We start from the raw sequence: 16,411 nt of genomic DNA, 5'->3' as shown, positions 1-16,411 counted from the left end.
CCTTAAATTGTATTCCCCAACTCTAAATCCTCACCCTAAACCCTAACATCCACCCCATTTGTTCAGATGTTCCAGAGATGAGTGTAGGCAAGAGAGATGGTGTCTGCTTTGGATCTGTTTCAATGGTAGACAAATTGTAAAGGAGCAAGGCAGACTTGGAGGCTAGAGTTGAAGTGGACCATGACTAACCATTCAAAGCATTTCATTATTATGAAGATCAGAGGCAGTCACTGAGATATGTTGCATGTTTATTTGCTACTGCGATGATAATGGTCTTCTTGAACTTCAGATTGTAGCAAGGAGACTTTAAAGATGTCAGCAAATACTTCTGCAAGCTGGTCCACACAGGACTGAGTGCACAGCTGTGGCTCCATCTAGGCCAAGTCACTTTCCTCGGGTTTACTGCCAAGAAGGCACTTCTGAAGTCTGCAGCAGTGACTGAGGGAACAGATGGATCCATGGCTATTGGAGCAGATGACAATACACCACTGATATTCTGTTCAAACTGAACATAGAAAGCATTGAACACCTGATATTTAAGATGGCATCAACACCGGGCGACTCTTTGTGAGTTCTCTACATGAGATCTTATTCTCACATTTCTTACGACCATTCTGCACTTTTAAACCTCAATTCGAAGTCTGTAAAAATCATTAATAATGTTCTCTTAAATCTACTTACACGTCTGAAGATCCTACAGACACACAAACCTGAGTATTAGCAATGCTAGATTTGCAGGCCCAGGGTAAACTACCCGCTTCCACAGGGAAACCCAGAATCAAGGCCTGAACTCTGATTCTACAGTGACCCGATCCCGTGGAGTCCCATATTTCACACCCTCTGTTTGGTGCCTCTCTCCCTAGGGTCTCTTCCTTCGGCTATGAGTCTACCCCTTCTATTCATACATCTCCATTTCTCAATATCTGTTTCTCTTCCCCGGTTTCTCATCCTCCATTTTCCATTGTTCCTTTCTCACCCCATTTCTCATCCACTCTTTCTCCACCTGTTTCTGCACCCTCTTTCTCCTCTGATTCATCCTCTTTATATAGCTGTTTGTCTCCATCTGTTTGTCATGCCTATCTCCTATTGTCGGTTTCTGTCCCCACTCTTAGCTCAGTCCGTTTCTGTCTCCACTTCCCACCGTTTCCGAGTACCTCTTTCTCACCTACCTCATGTTTCACCTCCCACTTCTCCATCTGTCACTGTCTCCCGGTCTCTCAGTTTCTGATTGCATATTTCTCGCCCACTGTTTTTCTGTCAGTTTCTACCCCAATTTCTCCCCCCACTTATATCCATCACTGTTTCTCCCACACGGTTTCCCATTATCTCTTTCTTACCCTCTTTCTCCCTCTTCATTTTTCCATCACAATGTTCTCCATCTGTTTTCCCACCCCAGTGTTTCTCAGTATCTCTTTCTATCCCTCACTTTCTCTGACTTTTGTTTCTCTTGCTCCCTTCCTGGTTCTCTGTAGCTTTCTCTCCCTCTGACTCTCGGTCTCTGATACTGCTCCTCTGTTATTCTCCTTCTGTTTCTACCCTGTGTTTCTGCCTCTCTATTTCTCAACCTGATTCTTCCCCTCTATGTCTCAATGTCACAATGCATGTATCTACCCCACACACGCAACCCTACCCCCCCCCCCCTCCCACCACCAAACCATCATCTCCCAGACCATCCATAACCTCATCACCTCAGGGGATCTCCTATCCACCGCCTCCAACCTCATAGTCCGACAACCCCGTACCGCCCGTTTCTACCTCCTGCCCAAAATGCACAAACCTGACTGCCCCAGCCGACCCATTGTCTCAGCCTGCTCCTGCCCAACCGAACTCATCTCTGCATACCCGACACGGTCCTGTCCCCCTTAGTCCAAGAACTCCCCACCTACGTTCGGGACACCACTCACGCCCTCCATGATTTTTGCTTCCCCGGTCCCCAACGCCTTATCTTCACCATGGACATCCAGTCCCTGTACACCTCCATACCCAATCACGAAGGACTCAACGTCCTCCGCTTCTTCCGTTCCCGTCTTACCAACCAGTACCCTTCCACTGACACCCTCCTTCGACTGACTGAACCAGTCCTTCCACTTCCACCAAACCAAAGGAGTTGCCACAGGTATCCGCATGGGCCCCAGCTATGCCTGCCTCTTCATAGGATATGTGGAACAGTCCATCTTCCGCAACTACACTGGCACCACACCCCACCTTTTCCCCCGCTACATCGATGACTGTATCGGCGCTGCCTCGTGCTCCCATGAGGAAGTTGAACAGTTCATCCATTTTACCAACACCTTTCACCTCGATCTCAAATTTACCTGGACCAGCTCAACTCCTCCCTCCCCTTCCTAAACCTCTCCATTTCTATCTCAGATGACCAAATCAACACGGACATTTACTATAAACCGACCGTTTGCCACAGCTACCTAGACTACACCTCCTCCCACCCTGTCCCCTGTAAAAACGCCATCCCATATTCCCAATTCCTTCATCTCTGCCGCATCTGCTCCCAGGAGGACCAGTTCCAATACCGAACAACCCAGATGGCCTCCTTCTTCAAACACCGCAAATTCCCCCCAGATATGATCTATGATGCTCTCCACTGCATCTCCTCTACTTCCCACTCCTCAGCCTTTGAGCCCCAATTGCCACCAGGACAGAACCCCACTGGTCCTCACCTACCACCCCACCAACCTCCATATACATCACATCATCCGTCGCCATTTCCGCCACCTCCAAACAGACCCCACCACCAGGGATATATTTCCCTCCCCTCTGAAAAGACAACTCCCTCCGTGACTCCGTCAGGTCCACACCCTCCACCAACTCAACCTCCACTCCCGGCACCTTCCCCTGCAACCGCAAGAAATGCAAAATTTGCGCCCACACCTCCCCCCTTACTTCTCTCCAAGGCCCCAAGGGATCCTTCCATATCCGCCACAAATTCACCTGCACCTCCACATACATCATTTACTGCATCCGCTGCACCCGATGTGGCCTCCTCTATATTGGGGAGACAGGCCGCCTAATTGCGGAACGTTTCAGAGAACACCTCTGGGCCACCCGGACCAACCAACCCAACCACCCCTTGGCTCAACACTTCAACTCCCCCTCCCACTCCACCAAGGACATGCAGGTCTTTAGACTCCTCCATCGCCAAACCATAGCAACAAAACAGCTGAAGGAAGAGCACCTCATCTTCCACCTCGGAACCCTCCAACCACAAGGGATGAACTCAGATTTCTCCAGTTTCCTCATTTCCCCTCCCCCCACCTTGTCTCAGTCCCAACCCTCGGACTCAGCACCACCTTCCTAACCTGCAATCTTCTTCCTGACCTCTCCGCCCCCACCCCCACTCCGGCCTATCACCCTCACCTTAACCTCCTTCCACCTATCGCATTCCCAACGCCCCTCTCCCCAGTCCCTCCTCCCTACCTTTTATCTTAGCCTGCTTGGCACATTCTCCTCATTCCTGAAGAAGGGCTCATGCCCGAAACGTCGATTCTCCTGCTCCTTGGATGCTGTCTGACCTGCTGCGCTTTTCCAGCAACACATTTTCAGCTGGAATGTCAGATCACCCTCAGCAATTTCTGCTTACACTTGCCCAATTTTGATTTGATACAATTTATTATTGTCACAACTACCTACGTCCAGTGAAAAGTTTTGTTTTGTGTAGTACAGGCAGATCACACCATACAAAAGTACCTGATAGTAATCGAAAAGAGCAAGGATTACAATTTTACGGTTATAGAGCAGGTGCGTAAAGAGCAAGATCAACATTACATTTAAAATTTGAGGTCCATTCAGAAGTCTAACACCAGCAGGGATGAAGCTGTTCTTGAAACTGTTAATACGTGTTTAAGCTTTTGTGTCATCCGCCCAACTGAAGAGTTTGGAAAAAAATAATAATCGGTGTGGGAGTGGTCTTTATGTTGGTGCCTTCCTGAGACAGAGAGAAGTATAGATGGAGTCAATGGATGGAAGGTTAGCTAGTATGATGGACTGGGCTGTGTTTATAACTCTCTGTAGTTTCTTACAGTTCCAGGCAGAGCAGCTGCCATATGAAGCCGTGATGCATGCCAAGAGAATGCTTTCTAGGGTGGATCTAAGAGTCTTTAAGGATTTGCTGAATGTCCTTAGCCTCCTGAGGAAGTAGACACGGTGCTGTGCTTTCATAATTATAACATCAATATTGGTGGACCAGGACAGATTGTTGATGATCATTGCTCCCAGAAACTTGACGCTCTCAGTCATCTCCATCTCAACATCATTGACGTAGACAGGAGTGTTCTCTCCACCTTGCTTCTGGAAGTCAATGACCAGCACTTTCATTTTGCTGATGTTTAGGGACAGCTCATTATCGTTACTCCATGACACTAAGTACTCGACCTTTTCCTGTATTCTGTCTTGTTTTTGTTTGAGATCCAGTCTACGACAGTGGTGTCATCAGCTAATTTCTAGGGAGAGTTAGGGTGAAACTTGGCTGTACAGTCATGAGTGTATAGGGAGTATAGTAAGGGGCCAAGTAAGCAATTTTGCAGGGTGCCAGTATTGAGGAATATTGTGGAAGAAGTGGTGCCTATTCTCACTGATTGCAGTCTGTGGGTCAAGAAATTGAGGATCCAGATGCAGAGGGTGGAGCAGAAACCTCGGTCCTGGAGTTTCGAGATTAGTTTGGTTGGAATTATGGTGTTGAAGGTGAAGCTGTAGTCAGTGAATAGGAGCCTAATGTAAGTATCCTTGTTATGGGATGTTCCAAGAATGAGTGTAGGACCAAGGTGATGGAATCTGCCATGGACCTGTTGTGACAGGAGTTGAGTTGCAAGAGATCAAGGCAGGCTGGAAGGCTAGAATTGATGTGAAACATAACTAACCTCTTGAAGCACTTCATAATTATTGAGATCAGAGCCATTGGACAGTAGTCATTGAAACACACTAAGTTTTCTTTGGCATCAGGATGATGGTGGTCTTCTTGAAGCAGGTGGGGACATCGGATCATAGTAAGGAAAGGTTAACTATGTCAGTGAATACTCCCACTAGCTGGTATGTGTAGGATCTGAGTGCACAGCTAGGGACTCCATCCGGGCCAGTCGTTTTCCGTGGATCAGATGCTGATCAGACAGCTGCGTCAGCTCTCGGGGCAGGTGACATCATTTCACTGACATTCTGTTCAAAGCAAGCATAAAATGCATTGAGCTCATGAGGGAGGGAGCAATTTTGTCCAGTAAACTCCATGCAATTACATTCATCCAACTTAATCCTGTCCTTATCTCTTCTTTGCCCTTAGAAGGTGATTATTTCTCAGCTCACTGTCAACACTCAAGCCTTCCTTCAATTCCTTTTCTCCATGCACCATTTTCAATTTTATGCCTCCTCTGCTACTTCCAAAACTAGGCTTATTTGTCAACCCACACCCCCAATCTCAGTTTTAAAATCACCCCCCCCCCCCACAACACTTGTGATTCACGCAGCTAGATACAGTTTCTTTTCTGTTCAGATAAAGTCCATCTCTTTCAAATAGCTTTCTCATTTCCCAAGTCTTATCCACAATGTTGCAAATATCTAAGCCCCTTCCTACCAAACATGTTACCTCCCTGATCGGTCTTTGCCTTAATGGTGGAGCCTGAGGCACAGGTAGTATTTCTGAAATTACTGCCCTGGAGATCCTGCATTTTAATCTCCTCTCCAACTCCTGAAACTGATCCTGCAAGACCTCTAAGCTATCCTATGTTGTTGGTTCCCACATGAACTACTATCACTCTAGTACCACTAGTACTAATGAGAGTGTGAACAACTACTACCACTCACTGTTCACCCTCCCTTTCCAGAAGTTTATCTAGTCTTTCCATATGTCCTATAACCTTGCACCTGGGAGGCAACAAACCATATGGGACTCACGATCTCGACTGCAAACTCGATTATCTATCCCTTGAAATATTCAGTCATTCACAACTATTCCTTACTAATCTGCCTACTATCCTCTGTCTCTTTTTCCAAAGTAGCCTCAGCTACTATGGTTCTGTGTTTTCCTTCAAGTTATCCACCCCGACTCAGTCGTGTTGCTCACTGAATAGGCATCTAAAATTTCAGACCTTAGACAGCTCCAATAAGTTCTGGATTTCTGGGAGCTGCTGTCTCCTTTCCTTTCAATAAATGGTCACCCAGACTCTTGTTATCTCTGAACTCCTTGCCTGCCTGTCGTGATGTAGAGTGACCACTCTCTGTTACAACTGTCCCAGAAACAACTTCTTGTACGGTGTGGAGTGAGGAGATCCACTGCTCCAAATCAGCCACATGTTGTTCAAAGAGTATAAAGGAAATAGGAGTATACTAAAGCGGGAAATCAGGAGGGCAAAAAGGGGACATGAGATAGCTTTGGCAAATAGAATTAAGGAGAATCCAAAGGGGTTTTACAAATATATTAAGGACAAAAGGGGACCTAGGGAGAGAATAGGGCCCCTCAAAGATCAGCAAAGCAGCCTTTGTGTGGAGCCACAGAAAATGGGGGAGATACTAAATGAATATTTTGCATCAGTATTTACTGTGGAAAAGGATATGGAAGATATAGACTGTAGGGAAATAGATGGTGATATCTTGCAAAATGTCCAGATTACAGAGGAGAAAGTGCTGGATGTCTTGAAACGGGTAAAGGTGGATAAACCCCCAGGACCTGATCAGGTGTACCCGAGAACTCTGTGGGAAGCTAGAGAAGTGATTGCTGGGCCTCTTGCTGAGATATTTGTGTCATCGATAGTCACAGATGAGGTGCCGGAAGACTGGAGGTTGGCAAACGTGGTGTCACTGTTTAAGAAGAGCGGTAAAGACAAGTCAGGGAACTACAGACCGGTGAGCCTGACCTCTGTGGTGGGCAAGTTGTCAGAGGGAATCCTGAGGGACAGGATCTACATGTATTTGGAAAGGCAAGGACTGATTTGGGATAGTCAATATGGCTTTGTGCATGGAAAATCATGTCTCACAAACTTGATTGAGTTTTTTGAAGAAGTAACAAAGAAGATTGATGAGGGCAGAGCAGTCGATGTGATCTACATGGACTTCAGGGGTTCGACAAGGTTCCCCATGGGAGACTGATTAGCAATTTTAGATCTCATGGAATACAGGGAGAACTAGCCACTTGGATACAGAACTGGCTCAAAGGTAGAAGACAGAGGGTGGTGGAGGGTTGTTTTTCAAACTGGAGGCCTATAACCAGTGAAGTGCCACAAGGATTGGTTTAGGGTGAGAGGGGAAAGATATAAAAGAGGCCAAAAGGGCAACTTTTTCACACAGAGGGTGGTACATGTATGGAATGAGCTGCCAGAGGGTTTGGTGGAGGCTGGTACAATTGCAACATTCAAGAGGCATTTGGATGGGTATATGAATAGGAAGGGTTTGGAGGGATATGGGCCGGGTGCTGGCAGGTGGGACTAGATTGGGTTGGGATATCTGGTCAGGGTGGACAGGTTGGACCGAAGGGTCTGTTTCTGTGCTGCACATCTCTATAACTCTATGACTGCTACCCTCTGGTACTTCATGCAGATGTGACTGCCCTTGTTGTTTTGCCGATCTAAAACCACCTACATTTTACATGACACAACATTCTTTGCCACTAGGACTTTCACAATCCTTCTTAGTGGAGATGACAGAGTAAATTTCTCCCAGAATCTCACTCAGTTACTTTTCAGAGACCCACTCTCTTGCTCCCCTTCTATTTCTCAGTTTCTGTTTCCCCATCTCTTGTTCCCAATCGTGATTGAGCCAACATTTTCCAAAATATTTTCAGGTCCTCCTCAGTGGCTCTCTCTGTTTCTCAGTCTCAGTATCTTCACCTGTGTTTCTCAACCCATTTCTTCCTGTCTCTCTTGCCTTTAGTTCTCATTACCCCTAACCTCAAACCCCTTATCCCATCAGATTCTAACCCCACCCAACCCTGAATCAAACCCAACTTCTAACACTAATCGTAACTCTACCCTAACCCTACCACAGACCTCATCCTAACCCCTACCCTCTCCACCATTGCAGGTGAGACTTACCTTAACACCCAGCCCTAACCTTAGCCCTGACCCTAACAGAAACTAACCCCAACCAATCCTTAACCCGATAACAAAGTAACCCTAATCCTATCACAAGAATCATTAGCAATGAACAGATACTACTGACCAAACTTATAAAAATGCAGACAAAAAGGATTTGGTTATATGATCATTTGGTTAGAACGATTATGATAACTTTAGTTCATTACAAATGAGGCAACACTTTGAAAGTTACCCACAGTCTACCAGGCAATTTGTCAACAACATCTCATGTTAACAAGTTTCAAGAAGATTTGTAGCTCAGGTTGAGGTTCTGGATGCGGGTTTGCTTGCGGAGCTGGTAGGTTTGTTTTCAGATATATTGTCACCATACTAGGTAACATCATCAGTGAGCCTCTGGATGAAGCACTGGTGGCATAGCTTCCTTTCTATTTATATGTTTAGGTTTCCTTGGGTTGGCGATGTCATTTCCTGTGGTGACATAGTTTCCTTGATGACGTCATTTCCTGATTCCCCCCTCCCCAAGAAAAGGAACAGGAAATAACATCACTACCGGAGATGATATCAACACAGGAAATGACATCACCGACTCAAGGAAACCTAAATACAGAAATAGAAAGTGGGCCATGCGGCCACTGCTTCATCTGGAAGCTCACTGATGATGTTACCTAGTATAGTAATGAAACATCTGAAAACAAACCTTCCAGCTCAGTGAGCAAACCTACATCCAACATCTCATGTTAATTTTAGGTAAAGAAGCCAGATGAGTGACTGAATTATCAACGGGGGGAGCATTTTGCAGTCAGCAGCCATAACTCCATTAGATTCAAGATTGTTAACAAAAAGAAGGAAGGGCCTGAAATGGAAGTTCTGAACTAGGAGAGAGCCAATTTTAATAAGATCAGGTATGCTTTGGCCAGAATGGACCGGGAGAAGATACTTTTAATTTAATCTGTGTCAGTGGGAACATTCAAGAAGGAAATACCAAGGGTATAGGGCCACCGTGTTACAATAAAGCATGGAATCAACAAATCTAGTGAATCCTGGATATAAAAGGATAAAGAGGATGAGATAAAGAGAAAAAGGAAGGCTTATGGCACATATGGAAGGCTCAAAACAACAGATGCCATAGAGGAGTACTGAATGTCTTAGAATCCCTTCAGTGTGCAAACATGCCATTTGGCCTAACCGGTCCACACCAAACCCCCCACCCAGACTCATCTCCATGCCCTATCCCTGTAATCCTGCATTTCCCATGGTCAACACACTTCACCTACCCATCCCTGGACACTATGGGTAATTTAACATGGCCAATCCACCTAAGTAGTGCATCTTTGGGCAGTTGGAGGAAACAGGAGCACCCGAGGAAACCCACGCAGACATGGGGAGAATGTGCAAACTGCACACAGTTATGCACAGAATGTGTAATGGGAAACCTAAAAAGGAACTTTGGAGAGCACAGATAAGGTTGGTCGTCAATGCTGTTATATCTGAGCCCCACGGCATTGCTGCTAAAGGTTCTCAAGGCAGCCTAGGTACAGTCAACTTCAGTTGCTTCATCCATCAACTGGTGATTAATTAGATAGTGTTCGGTTTCATCAGCAACTCCTCAGATACTGAAGCAGTCTATCTCCACATGCAGCATAACCTAGACACCATTCAGGCTTAGACTGATAAATGGCATTTATCATTTTCCCCATGTAAGTATCAGATAATGATCATTTACGACATTACAGTCTAATCACCTCCATTGAAACAGGACTACTTTTGCTGCTTCTCCTATTAACAACAACCTGGGATGACCATTAATCGGAAACTTAAGTGATGCAACAAAAGCAGAACAGAGCATGGGTATGCTGCAAGTCAATGTTTAAAAATCTAATTAAAAGCATCAGCAAGCATACTTACACAATCTCATTCTTAGACCCATGCACAAAATATTTGTTGTTGGTGCTTTAATTTATTGTAACGAAGAAAGAAAAAAATGTTACATTTGAAGTTCTGATTTAATTATACCTGCAAAGGCAGAAATAAGACTTTCCACATCATCTTGTATATGTAGCTGCAGTATTTCCTTCAGCAACGATTGACGATGGCTCTCCTGAGCAATGCCCATTTGTTTCAACTTTGCAGCAGTGAGTCTCAACAAAGCACGTCCTGTTGATAATGGTTTAGATGATGTTACTTATTTATAAATGACATCTTAGAGTGTTATATAGGAAACTAAACCTGATTACAACTCATTCATTACCCTGCAAGCATTTTGATAGAATTTTCATTAATTCCATCTCAAATCAATATTATAAACTTGTTTTTAAAACAAGATGCAAACTTTGTTCAACATTTTTCTTAGAAACATGTCATGTAAAAACAATTTTTAGCCAATAATTAGCAAATATAAATGTTAATATTAGCTTAATCAGGATTCTAGGCATTTTATAAAAATGCTGTTGCAAAAAAAAATTAACATGTTGGCAATGAGTTGCTTATAAACAAATAAAGTGCAAACCTCAGGCAAAAAAAAATGCAATTTGTATTCTGAACCAATTCAAATTATGGTGATACAACTTAAACTCAGCAGTAATGAACATTAGGCCTTTCCAGTACAAAGGTCATTCAGTTCCAGACTAAATCTGAAAAGCAAGTTAAATTCTGCTGAATTATCAAGAAGACGCATTGTTCAGATACAGGATCAATAATTGATTAGTGTCAATCCCAGTTGCAATTCAAACAGGAAAACATATGACATTAAATTATTTATCTTCCTCATGGCTTTCATCTGAATGAAGTTGAATCACCCACATTCACCAGAATATGTCATCCAGGGTTTTAATCATAATTGCCCTTTGACCTTCATTTGCAGTAGCCTTGCATGAATGATCTAAATGATCATCTTGTGCAGTTTAACAGTTCTAAATTTATTCAGCTCTTTTCAAACCTGTTAGTGCCTACACAAAGAAGGAATTATACACACATTAACAAATGTATTTCCTGCGATACTCTTCACACGAAATGAGATGATTTGAAACGGCAGAAAGGTAATACAAAATCTATCATTCTTGTGAGGTCTAGAAGTGTCCCTTTCAGAACATGACATCAAGTTATTAAAACAACATGGAAACTTTGACTACTCTGATTTTATCTGAAGTTTAGCCATGTAGAATGGATATCAGTCAAGGTTAAGGTAAATACCTGGCCCCTTAGTCTACTATTGCCAACAATAAACCTAGTAGTTGCAGGAGATGGCAGCAGCAGCAACATAAACCAGAAGGAGGTGCCAGGTGCTTCAGCACGGTGGGCACAGCATCGAGTTTGAGTCCATTTCAGGACCATGCAGCTTCAGCAGATTCATGTCAGCAACAACACAATGGAGTCATGTTTGTGCCAAAGAATGGCGACATGGTTCCAGTGGCAGCATTGTGGTTCCAGGCCATGGCTGGGCTCAGGTATCTGATAGTGTAGGTGGTGCCATTCCAGCTGCGGTAGCGTTCTCCCTATGTCCGCGTGGGTTTCCTCAGGGTGCTCTTGCTTCCTCCCACAGTCTCAAATGCCATGCTAAATTGCGCATAGTATCCAGAGATGCACAGGCTAAGTGGATTAGCCATGGAAAATGTAGGGTTACATGGATAGGGCTGGGGAGTAAATCTGGGTAGGATGCTCTTCAGAGGGTAGGAGTGAACTTGATGGGCTGAATGGTCTGCTTCCACACTGTAGGGATTTCAGGGTTTTGGGCACCTGAATATTTGTAGACTGAGGGATCAACTTTGTGGCTTTGTTTTTGTGGCAATGAGGAGTCATGGCAGGGGTGGGCGCTTGCTTTTCTATTGGCTGTTACTTTTGTTTCTGCCTTTTTTATGTAAATATTTTTATTGAGAAGAAAGGGGTTTTTGGGGTTTTTACAAAATTTCTACAAAATAGTGTAACCACTTTACAATATAATAACACCATCATTATAAATTAAGAAAACTAACTACTAATCTACTCTACAAACTACCAAAACACAAAATAAGATACAAGAACGAAGACTATATGTATAAAAACTAATATAGTACATAACTAACAAAAAAAAGAGAAAAAAGGTGAATAAATAAGTAAGCATTCTAAATAAAATTATATCAAGTCATAACAAGACCAGCATTTATATGGGATTCTTCCTCCCAAAGGCCCCCAAACCAACAAACATCATCCTCACGGATAAAGAAAGACCCTAAATAGTATGCATTGGCATAGTTCAAAAGGAGCCGTCATGTTCTATAAAATAATTCAGTTCTTTGGTACACCATATTTGTAAGGAAGTCCAGGGGAATATGTTCCATAACTATCCTATGCCAATTCGAAAGTCCTGTGGGACTTTCCGATACCCAACTTGCCAAAATGTTTTTCCTTGCACAAGAGAGGACAGTAACAGTTTCTTCCCATTTGCATCTGGAGACGGAAAGATTAGGAAAGCCCAAAAGGAGAGACATTGGGTCCAACCCAATCTCCATTCCAAAAATCTTTGCCAAGGCATCCACTAAACCATCCCAGTATCTACAGATCTTATGGTATGTCCACAGACAATGAGTGAGAGTACCAACTTCTACTTTACATTTAGGGCACACTGGGGACGCCTCTGCCTTAAACTTTGCAAGCTGCTCTGGTGCTATATGAGCCCTATGAAGTATCTTCAATTGAAAAGCCTGGGTTCTATTACAGATAGAGATCTTCCTGGCATTTTCCCAGATTTCCACCCTCATCTTTAAGGAGATTTCCATCCCTATTTCTAGAGTCTAGGTTTTATATAACCCTTCTGTGTCCTTCGATACCTTATATGGAGGTAAAGACTAATGATGACAAAACCATTCTCAATCAAACAAAAGCCTATGTACTTCGGTAAAAGACAGAGTTGCAATTGAGACAAGAGGAATTGGCTGTCATGAAGGTGTCAGTGATGACCAATCACAACAGCATTCAGGATTTGTGCAAAGTTTAATCTTAGAAATAGGAAATCCACATTAGTTCAAATGCAACCTGTAGGACTAAATTTGTATTTTGCTAATGGGAAAGTACTTGGAATATTGTGTACAGTTCTGGTCACCACATTTTAGGAAGGATGTGGAAGCATTCGAAAGGGTGCAGAGGAGATTTACTAGGATGTTGCTTGGTATGGTGGGAAAGTCTTTTGAGGAAAGGCTGAGAGACTTGAGGCAGTTTTCATTTGAGAGAAGAAGGTTAAGGGGTGACTAAAGAGAGACATACAAGATGATCAGAGGATTAGATAGGGTGGACACAGAGTTTTTTTCCTTGGATGGTGATGGCTAGCAAAAGGGGACATAGATTTAAATTGAAGGGTGATAGATAGGGTCAGAGGTATGTTCTTTACTCAGAGAATTGTAAGGGTGTGGAACACCCTGCCTGCCACAGTAGTGGACTCACCAACTGAAAGGCATTTAATTGGTTATTGGATAAACATATCGATGATAATGAAATAGTGTAGGTTAGATGGGCTTCTGATTGGTTTCATTGGTCAGCACAATATGTAATGCGCTGTAATGTTCTATGTATCATCAACCACTGTTTGGAAGCAGTATTAAGAAAATCTGTGCTGCATCTGCATGCTGTCCTCAACAACCAGATTTTGTATTTTGCCTAGTAGTCAACACTAGGTTTAGAGATGATGGCAGCTACACAGTGTGACAAAACTGATGACAGTGGATAGATTTCTCAGCCTGGGAAAATATAAATCAATCAACTTCAACTGGGGTACCACCTCTTCATCCGATTACCATGTTAAAAATGACAACACCAGATTATAGTCCAATGGGTTTAATTGGAAGTACCAGCTTTCAGGTCGCTGCTCCTTAACTGCCTGATGAAGGAGCAGCGCTCTGAAAGCTAGTGCTTCCAAATAAACCTGTTTTTTATTTAGAGAAATACAGCGCAGTACAGGCCCTTCGGCCCTCGATGTTGCGCCGATCCAATCCCACCTAACCTACACTAGCCCACTTTCCTCCATATGCATATCCAATGCCTGTTTAAATGCCCATAAAGAGGGAGAGTCCACCACTGCTACTGGCAGGGCATTCCATGAAACTCACAACTCGCTGAGTAAAGAATCTACCCCTAACATCTGTCCTATACCTACCACCCCTTCATTTAAAGCTATGCCCCCTCGTAATAGCTGACTCCATACGTGGGAAAAGGTTCTCATGGTCAACCTATCTAAACCCCTAATCATCTTGTACACCTCTATCAAGACACCCCTAAACCTTTTTTTCTCCAATGAAAACAGCCCCAAGTGCCTTAGCCTTTCCTCATACGATCTTCCTACCATACCAGGCAACATCCTGGTAAACCTCCTCTGCACCCGTTCCAGTGCCTCCACATCCTTCCTTATAGTATGGCGACCAAAACTGCACACAATACTCCAGATGCGGCCGCACCAGAGTCTTATACAACTGCAACACGACCTCAGGACTCTGGAACTCAATTCCTCTACCAATAAAAGCCAGTACGCCATATGCCTTCTTCACAGCACTATTTACCTGGGTGGCAACTTTCAGAGATCTGTGTTCATGGACACCAAGATCCCTCTGTTCATCCACACTACCAAGTATCCAACCATTAGCCCAGTACCCCATCTTCTTGTTACTCTTACCAAGGTGAATCACTTCACACTTACCTAAATTGAACTCCATTTGCCACCTTTCTGCCCAGCTCTGCAGCTTATCTATATCCCGCTATAACCTTCCTCACTGTCAAAAACTCCACCGACTTTCGTATCATCCGCAAACTTGCTCACCCAACCTTCTAGCCCCTCCTCCAGGTCATTTATAAAAATGACAAACAGCAATGGTCCCAAAACAGATCCTTGTGGAACACCGCTGGTAACTGCACTCCAAGATGAACCTTTACCATCAACTACTACCCTCTGTCTTCTTCCAGCCAGCCAATTCCTAATCCAAACCTCCAACTCACCCTCAATGCCATACCTCTGTTATACATCTGTTGGATTATAACATTGTGTTGTGATTTTTTAAAACTTTGTCCACCCCAGTTCAACACCAGCTCCTCGACATCATCCTATTAGCAGATTTACTGATTTACTTCATTGTGTTCATATTGCTTTTTAAAAGTCATTGTTGTTCCCAATTCCTCCTGGTTAAGGCACTCCTGAAGAAACTCCCACTACCATGTATATTTTCAATAAAGCTGAAAAATGTGTTGCTGGAAAAGCGCAGGTCAGGCAGCATCCAAGGAGCAGGAGAATCGACGTTTCGGGCATAAGTCCTTCTTCAGGAATGCTTCAGGAATATTTTCAATAAAACCAAACTGAGTATGTGTCATGACAAAGTGATTTTTAAATTACTTCATGACTCAAGCATGAACTAGCATGTTCAAGCATTGCACAAATGATGCTAGCAAGAGATATCAGTCTGTTGTTTTCTTCTTACAGGCTGCCTGCTAAAATAATGCATAACATGATCATGGCTGAATGGAAAAGATACATATAAAAACAAAAATCAGTCATCATGATCAACTTGATCAATCTCAATAACTGCATGAGAAGAATTCAGGCCCAAACAGCTGTCACTGCAAAAGGGCATATTCTGGAAAGAGTAAACAACATCGGAGCAGATCTTGGATGAAATGCATGAACGGGTTTGGTATGTCTCACTGACAGTCAATACTCTGAATAATCACTGATGAATGCAAAATCCCGACACACATTAATATAGATCAATATAGTCTTAAAAACTCCAATAAAACACTCTGTAGTTGACAAATTTATATCTGAATTTCTACATTTGGTGAATGAGGAGGTTGTAATGTTTACACTATGTTCGAAGTTTATTAAATAATTACAGACGAAGCATGCTTATCTGCACTGCAAACAGGTATTTTTAGAACATAAAACATAGCAGCGCAGTACAGGCCCTTCAGCACTCGAAGATGTGCCGACTTGTGAAACCAATCTGAAGCTCCTCTAACCTACACTATTCCATTGTCATCCATATATTTATCCAATCTCCAATTAAATTCTCTTAAAGTTGGCAAGTGTACTCCTGTTGCAGACATGGCATTCCATGCACATACTACTGTCTGAGCAAAGAACCTACCTCTGACATCTGTCCTACATCTATCATCCCTCAAGTTAAAGCTAAGTTAGTGATTTTTGAAAAGATTTGTAGCTCAGGTTGAGGTTCTGGATGTAAGTTTGCTTGTTGAGCTGGAAGGTTTCTTGTGAGACATTTCATCACCATACTAGGTAACATCATCAGTGAGCCTCCAGTGAAGCACCAGTGGTATGCCCCAATTTCTATTTATGCGTTTAGCTTTCTTTGGGTGGGTGATATCATTTCCGGTTTTTCTTGTCAGAGGAAGGTAGATGGGGTCCAAATCAG

The 16,411-nt window shown here is 43.4% G+C and overlaps 1 protein-coding gene across 1 annotated transcript in view; it reads right to left on the bottom strand.

Moving 5' to 3' along the window:
* Window positions 1–3,605: 3,605 nt before the first annotated feature.
* LOC132808256 (sterile alpha motif domain-containing protein 12-like) overlaps window positions 3,606–16,411 on the bottom strand; it is a 40,042-nt gene continuing 27,236 nt past the window's right edge. The window contains exons 4-5 of the mRNA XM_060822075.1: window positions 10,044–10,184; window positions 3,606–5,163 (exon numbers count right to left, since the gene is read on the bottom strand). Coding sequence (XP_060678058.1) covers window positions 5,153–5,163; window positions 10,044–10,184 — 152 coding nt within the window. The 3' untranslated portion in view covers window positions 3,606–5,152. The remainder of the gene's footprint in view (window positions 5,164–10,043; window positions 10,185–16,411) is intronic.

This window comes from Hemiscyllium ocellatum, chromosome 3, assembly GCF_020745735.1.
Source record: "Hemiscyllium ocellatum isolate sHemOce1 chromosome 3, sHemOce1.pat.X.cur, whole genome shotgun sequence".
NCBI lineage: Eukaryota > Metazoa > Chordata > Chondrichthyes > Orectolobiformes > Hemiscylliidae > Hemiscyllium > Hemiscyllium ocellatum.
Note: the sequence above shows the minus strand (reverse complement) of the source record. Positions and strands in the feature narration are given on the sequence as shown.